General features: G+C 65.7%; 3 protein-coding genes across 3 annotated transcripts in view; 2 read left to right on the top strand and 1 right to left on the bottom strand.

Annotated features, from left to right (window-relative positions):
- Nucleotides 1-474: 474 nt before the first annotated feature.
- MNEG_9782 (hypothetical protein) lies at nt 475-1322 on the bottom strand (the record flags this gene model as incomplete). The annotated part of the gene is made up of 1 exon (XM_014041744.1): nt 475-1322. A coding segment is annotated over one exon (848 nt), but the record flags the coding sequence as incomplete, so codon positions are not given.
- Nucleotides 1323-1968: 646 nt separating this feature from the next.
- Nucleotides 1969-5698, top strand: MNEG_9783 (Apyrase; the record flags this gene model as incomplete). The annotated part of the gene is made up of 9 exons (XM_014041745.1): nt 1969-2009; nt 2239-2269; nt 2491-2943; nt 3334-3400; nt 3678-3891; nt 4081-4231; nt 4488-4571; nt 4926-5072; nt 5390-5698. 9 exons carry the CDS (start codon nt 1969-1971, stop codon nt 5696-5698), a joined length of 1497 nt encoding a protein of 498 aa, XP_013897199.1.
- Nucleotides 5699-6005: 307 nt separating this feature from the next.
- Nucleotides 6006-7411, top strand: part of MNEG_9784 (diaminopimelate decarboxylase) — a gene marked incomplete at both ends in the record, with an annotated part of 4171 nt that continues 2765 nt past the window's right edge. The window contains 3 exons of the mRNA XM_014041746.1: nt 6006-6092; nt 6392-6544; nt 7234-7380. Coding sequence (XP_013897200.1) covers nt 6006-6092; nt 6392-6544; nt 7234-7380 — 387 coding nt within the window. The remainder of the gene's footprint in view (nt 6093-6391; nt 6545-7233; nt 7381-7411) is intronic.

Here is a 7411-nt window from a genome sequence, read left to right on the forward strand (position 1 = left end):
CGTACAAGCACAAACACGAACCCCACCGCACTCGCTCGTCGCCCGCCCAACACGCACTGCAAGCCGCCATGGCCCTTCACAGCCGCGCCCCCCACCTCTCAAGTGGACCTCCTTCAGCACGAGCAGCAGCAGCGGCGCCAGCAGCCCGCAGCCCAGCGACACGAACGCGTGCATGCACCACACCGCGTCGGCCGGCGGCAGCGCGTGGGCGCTCGTGCCGCGCGGCGCCAGGCGATGGGCCGGCAGGTCCAGATACCTGGCAGATATTTCGATGATAACATTTTGAGGGGTTGGGATGAAGACGCGGGGTTTAGTCAGGTGGGGGCCGATGCGGAAGCCGAAGATGTGCAAGTGAGATCGCAGGACAATCGCAGGGCATCGCTGCTCGAGATGGATTAGGGCATCCAGCGCCCCCGCCCGTGAGCGCAGCACTCGTCTTGTCCCATCCAGCGTGGCACGAGGCCGCCCGCGCACCGCGCCAGCCGCGTGAGCCGCTCGTAGGCCGCCTGCGCCGCGGGCGGCAGCTCCGGCGCCGCGAGCAGCGCGGGCGCGGCCGGGGCGCCCCTCACGACGGCGACCAGCGACGTCAGTGCCAGCAGGCCGATATGCAGGTCGAGGGGCAGCGGATAAAACAGGACAAACACGATGTTGCTCGAGGCTGGGGAGAACAGGAGCATCCGGAGGGTGACGTCATCGACGGGCCCAAGCTCCAGCCCCTTGCGCGTGAAGAGCACCCACGCGCCGAGCCGGTAGAGCCGCGCCGCGGCGACCGCCGCGCCGCGCCAGCGCGCGTACGCTTGCGGCGCGGAGAGCAGGAGCAGCAGCAGCAGCGCCGACTGCGCGGCGGACGCGCCGCACGCGAGGAGCGAGGGCGTGGCGAGGAGGCCGGCCCAGGGGTGCGACACCCGGTGGCGCAGGAGCGCTGACATCACCAGCAGCGAGTTGACTACAAGGTTGCAGGTGTCGGCGGCGCGCACCGCGGCCTGCGCGTGCGATCTGTATGCCGCCTCAACCTCGGGATCTGAAAACTCCATGAGCCACCCGATGGGCAGCGGCCCCTCGCCGCGCCGCCGCGCGGCCGCGACGGCCGCGGCGAGCGCGCCGGGGCCGGGGCCGGGCGGCGGTTGCGGTTGTGGCTGCTGCCGCTGCCGCTGCGGCTGCTGCGGCGGCGGCGCCGGCAGAGAGGTCGTGGGCGGTGCGGGCGGCTGTGGCGGATGGGAGGGCTGGGCGGAGGATGCCGCGGGGCGGCGCTGCGTCAGTCCGCCACCAGCCCCTCCTGAGCTGATGGTTGTGTTGGCTTCGGCGCCTTCATCGTCATCCATGGCGCTCGCAGCTTGGCCGGCTGGCTTGCCGCTTGCAAGCGCTGGCGGGGCGCAGCGTCGCCGTCACTGGAGTGTTGCGCAACCCCTTGAGCCTCCTTGCGCGGCCATGCGAGCTAGATGGTGCGTTGGCACCGCAGGATTTTCATGGGCATGTGAGGTCGAACTGTGACAACCCCGCGCGGGTGACGTTAGCTGGTTGATCTGGCTGCAGAGGGTGCGAGTAATTTTCAAAAAGGGTGTCGACAATGGGAACGTGATCACCGTAAGCAACCTTGCCAATAAATAATGTATTTTGCAAACGGCACAGATTTTGTCGAGTTGTTCTTGCAGCGTTGACAGTGTGGTGCAGTATAATTGATTCCTCGTCCATTACTACGACCCTAACTGTTTGATGAAGGTCACACGGCTAAGGCAGCAACCTACGACAGCGGGCTGCTGACGCAGTCGCTGCGACAGCTGCACAGCGGCGGGTACAACGCCAGTCCTGCCGCCGCTGCATTGCATCAGTGCGGGGAGGCAGCCGGCCCTGCAGGCCGCAGTGTGCTAGCAGCCTTGCTGCCGCAGACAGCAACGCACACGCACATGGCACGGGCCTGATCGATCGGCCGTCCACGGCGCACGTGCCGACATACGGCAACGGGCTGACATGTTCCGCCGGCATGAGAACCTGCAAAACCGGCTGTGGAGGTGCGCCCAGACCCAGGGACGCCCTCACGCACGCGTGCCTGCACCCAGCCCAACCAGCCCGGGCCAAACGGTAGCTGTTGGGCAGACCCTCGCATTAGCACCAGCGGCGCGCGGCCAACAGCAGCTCGGCTGGGTGCGGCTCGCGGGGCGCGCCGTGCGTCAACCGACCCCCGTGATCAACTTCTGCCGTGTTGCTTCTACTTTTTGAACCCCCGCTCCTGGTGCCCAGATACCGAGGACCCATAGCAGTGGCCGTGTCGGTGAGCTGCGCGCCCACTGGGGTGCCTGCCTCATGTTTGGATCCCGCATCGCCGAAAACCGCCCATCATGCTTGCCGTGCCTCACGCGCGGGCTCGCGCCGGCCGCCCCCGCGCCTGGCGGCGCGCCACGTGCCGCGCACGCGCCCCCGCGACGCGCGACGTCAGCGCGGCCGTTTGGTGGCGACGAGCACGCAATTCGAACCTGCTGACCACCCCTGCAGCTGCTGCTGGTGGTACTGCTGGCGTTCTCGGCGCTACCGCCGCGCGACCCGGCCCGCTCCCTCCCGAGCGCACACCTGCGGGGCGCCGGCACGTTTGGCGGCGGCGGCCGGAGCGGCGACGACAGCGGCGGCGGCGGCGACGGCGGCAACCATGATATCTACAGCGTAGTCATTGACGCGGGCAGCACGGGCAGCAGGATCCATGTCCTCAAATTCAAACGGGACGCAGCTACCCGGCAGCTGCAGCTGGTGAAGACGGGTTTCAAGGCGCTCAAGCCGGGGCTGAGCGCGTACAGGGACGAGCCCCAAAAAGCTGGGGAGAGCCTGAGGCCGCTGCTGGAGACGGCAATGGCGGACGTGCCCGAGGGGCGGCGCGCGGTGACAGGGCTGAGCCTGAAGGCGACGGCGGGGCTGCGGCTGCTACCAGGCAGGAAGGCAGACGAAATATTGAAGGTGAAAGCGTTTGGATGCGCGGATAACGGACTGCGTGAGTTGGGGCATGCGGCAGGTTGTCCGTGGGCGTGTGTGTGTCATGTGAGCGCTTATGTGTATGTGTGAGAGTGCGTGCGTGCAGGCGTGTCTGTCGATGTTTGCGTGCATGCGTGCGTATGCATGCGCGCGTGCGCGTGCGTGTGTGTGCATGTGTATTTGTATGTGTGAGTGTTTTGTGTGCACGCGTGAGTCCGCAATGTGGAATGAGCATGATTATGCATGTCGTGTGTGCACCATGCGCCTAGGCATCAAGTGCTCGCTATTGCATGAGTGCCCAAGCCAGCCAGCCCAGCGGGCCAATGCAGCGACACGTGCGCCGGCCGCCCTGCCGCGCTGCTCCCGTCCTGACAGGCGGTGACGTCACTCCTCGAGGGCTACCCCTTCCAGCTGAAGGAGGGCGCCGTCGGCATCATGGATGGTGCGGGCTGGGCGCATTGTGGGAGACACCACCTCAGCCGCACTTCTGCACAAGCAGACACCGGCGCACGCCAGCTCGGGCCCGGGACGGCCAGCTACGGAGGGGCGCGGCGGGGTCTCCGGCGCCCCCGGAGCACCGCCGCCGCGGGACACCACGCGGCGGCGCCCTCGTGCCGCGGGACCCCCGCCCGCCTCCCACCTCTCCTGCCCTCCCTGCCGTCTTCCCGCCCAGCAGGCCGGTCCATGCACACACATTCTTTCTGCCCACCCCCTCGCAGGTGCCCATGAGGGTGCCTATGCGTGGCTCACACTGAACTACTTGCTTGGCAAGCTCGGCGGCGGCCCCAACGCGACCGTCGCCGCGATCGACCTGGGCGGCGGCTCCGTGCAGGAGGCATTCGCGCTGCCAGACGCGGAAGTCAAACAGGCGCCGGAGGGATACGTCACGACCGTGAGGGCGGGGGCGGGCAGCTACAACGTGTACGTGCACAGGTGAGCGCCTCGGAGAACGGCGCGGACGCCATCAGTGTGGCGATAGCAGAAAAGGTAGCGGGCCGTCGGCTAGACAGCATTCCCCAGGGCGCTGTGCCGCTGCTTTTGCAGGTATGACCTGTTGTCGGGGCGCGCGGTAGTCCCCGCAAGCCGCGGCTGCCCTCTGACGCCCCGCCACCTTCCCGGCAGCTACCTGGGCTATGGCCTGATGGCGGCCCGAGCCCGGGTCATCGAGTCGGGCGCCCCTGGGCCTGGCGGCGGCGCCGGGAACGGCACGGGCCACCCCTGCTTCGCCAAAGGCACGAATTTGAAATACTCGTATGCAGGGAAGGACTACCAAGTCGGAGAGGTGACCAGGGAATCCAAGCAGCAGCATGGGGGCAGGGAGTGGGGCGGCGACGCGACACAAATGCTTGGATGGAAACCGCATCTTGTTTCGCAGCCCGCGGAGTCGACAGACGCAGCTGGCGGCTCGGGATGGTGGGGAGCAGGGGTAGTGGCGGCAGAGGTCGGCGCCGCCGCGGGCCGCCATAGTATGGGCATCCCGGCGGGCGCCACTCACGAGGAGAGCGCCCGTCCGCGCGCGACCCCACCAGGTCATCGCCGCCGGCGACTTCACGCGCTGCGCGGCGGCGGCGTTCAAGGCGCTTGAGCATGACAAGGACTGCGGCGCCGACAAGGTGTGAGTATGTGTGTTGGTGTGAGTGGGTGTGGGTGTTGGTGTGAGGGTGGGTGTGTGGGTAGGGGAGGGGGGCGGGTGCTCGCGGGCTGGTGCAGCCGAGGTGGTGTCCGGGGTCATGGGTGGCCGCGTGAGAGGTTGGCAGCCGGCCGTGATTGAGAGGGCAAAAATGTTTCGCAGATCTGCGCGCGTGCACCAGCTGGCCTGGCTGCAACTGCCACGGTTGCCCGCGGAGAGGCAAAGACCTCATCCACACACAGCCGCGTGGCACGCACCAACGCAGCGCCTCTCACACCTGCCCTCCGACCCAAACCCCTCCCTTTGCACCGGGAATGCTCAACCCCGTCACATCCAGGCCGCGTGCTCGTTCAGCGGCGCATGGCGCGGTAAGCCGAGCTCCATGCAGCGCGTGTACTATGTGAGCAGCTACTTTTTTGACAGGGCGGTGGAGGCGGGGATCATTACAGACAAGAACGCCATTGACTTCAAGACCACGCCACACGTGGGTTGGGAGGCGTGGGCTCGTGCGTGTTTGCGCATGCGTGCAAGCAAGCATGCGTGCGCATGTATGTGGGTGTGCACGGGGCCTGTCGTGGCTGCGCGGGGGTGTGTTTTGCGGGTGAGCATGTGTGCATGCACATGCGCGTACTTGAGGCGTATAATGAAGGGTGGGAGGAAGAGAGTGAGAAAGATTGTAGGTGTGGGTGTGTGTGTGGGGGGGGGTGGGTGGGGGGGTGTGAGGCCCCCTGATAGTTGCACATTATATTTCAGATACGCCCCTCACCCGCACCCACCCACGAAAACGGAACGCTCGCGCAGGAGTTCGCGCGCCTCGCGGGCGAGGTGTGTGGCAAGGATGCCGCTGAGCTGGCGAAGCGGTTTTCCCTGCAAGACGACAACGCACCGTTCTTCTGCCTCGACCTCAGCTTCTGCCACACCGTGCTGACCCAGGGCTTCGACATGCCAGACCACGAAAGTTTGACTCTGGTCAAGAAGGTCAAATATGGCGATCTGGGGCCGATCGATGCCTCGTGGTCGTTGGGCGCGGCTATCGACGAGCTGTCGACACCCGCGCCGGCGCGGCGGCAGCGGCGGCGGCTGAGAAGGCGTGGGCGACGGCGAATGTAGGGCCGCGGCGGGCTCCCTCCGCAGGCGGGTGCTGCTGAGGCGGAGCGGGGTGTGGTGTGATATGCATGGGGTTTACAGGCAGCGTGTTGCGGTGTGAATTCACGTATTCTTGTCTGCTGCCAATGTAAGGCCTGCTGCAGATGGGCCAGTTCAATACTTCCAAGGGCGGGGGGCGGGCAGCAGGCAGAGCATGGCGGTGCGGCGAGTGACGTGTGGGCATCAGCGTGCGCGGGAGCCGGCTTGTCTATTTTTTGTTGCGCCTCGACCGCGTTGCTTGTACACCTAGTACAGACTACGATAACGAACCATGTTGTGCGGTGTGCAGAAGCAGGTCCTGCGTGCCCAGGGGTGCCGCGCGGCCCCTGTTCGTGCTAATGCTGTCGTGAGGCGCCTGGTGCGTAACATGGCTCGGCCCACGCCCAGCGCTGAGATGAGGCCGCCTTTTCTATGGCGATCACTGAGCCCAGCAGCCCTTGCTACGACGAGGCGGGATGTTTGCAATGAGGATTGGCTATACATGGAATTTCCATACTCCTGACGTCCAACTGGAGCCGTCATTGCACTTGAGCTGTGCCGCAGCAGCATGTGCGCTGCGGCGCCTGCTGCCCTGTGCTCGAGCAGCGCACCGCTCCCTGTTCACGCTCCCCTTTCCCTCCGCCGCGCACGCCGTCCCCCCCTGCCTCCACCGCGCAGCGCCATGTCGTGTCTGCGGCCGCGGTGGCGGAGCGCCCCGCGGCGCCGGCCAACCCCTACAGGCAGCCGGCCGGCCAGGGGCTGGGCTTCTACACCGGAGAGGACGGTTACATCTACTGCGACAACCTGAAGGTTGACGACATCAGGCAGCAGGTGCATGATCTGGTCGCTGACGTGGCTGTTGCGGGGATGCGTGTGTATATGTGGGGAAGTGTGTGGGAAGCGGTGAGAGTAGTTACACAAGAGTACGAGCACGTGACCGTTCGTGTGTAGGGAGGGGGCAAGCTGTGTGTGGGCGTGTCCAGCTGCGTTCTGGTTTGTGGCGACGTGTTTGGCTCAATGCAATACAGAGCCCTCATGTGCTGCCTTGCAGCCGTCCATACGCAACCCTCGTCGACGCCGTCGCGCGGGTGGCAAGCCGTTGGGCGCAGCACGCACCAGCCGGGCGGCGCCCCGAAAGCACCCGGTTTCGTTTTTTGTTCAAACCCGACGCCACATGCACGCAAGCATGCACACATGGGCATGCATGTGGCAATAACACCAAGCGGGCCTTCAACCTGCAAACCCGCACAACCCAACATCACGTTGCATAACCCATCCATAACGCACACCTTGTCCTTCTGGGGGTACACACACATACATACATACTTACGCACACACACACACACACACACGCACATTTTCACCCACACACACATTCACATACACAGCAGCCTGTGTGAATATGTGTGTGAGTGACAACGAATGGTGTGCGTGCATGCAGACACACACACACACACACACACACACACACACACACACATCAACGCACCACACCCCGCCCCACCCCCTCAACCCCCCAGGTCCAGGAGAGCCCCTTCTACCTGTACAGCCGCGACCGCATCGCCTCCAACTACGCGGCCTACCAGGCCGCGCTGGCGGGCCTGGACAGCATCATCGGCTACGCCATCAAGGCCAACAACAACCTCAAGATCGTGCAGCTGCTCCAGGTGGGGGGCCGGGGGTGGAGGGGATGGAGGG

Source organism: Monoraphidium neglectum (assembly GCF_000611645.1).
Source record: "Monoraphidium neglectum strain SAG 48.87 unplaced genomic scaffold scaffold02062, whole genome shotgun sequence".
In the NCBI taxonomy this organism is placed as follows: domain Eukaryota; kingdom Viridiplantae; phylum Chlorophyta; class Chlorophyceae; order Sphaeropleales; family Selenastraceae; genus Monoraphidium; species Monoraphidium neglectum.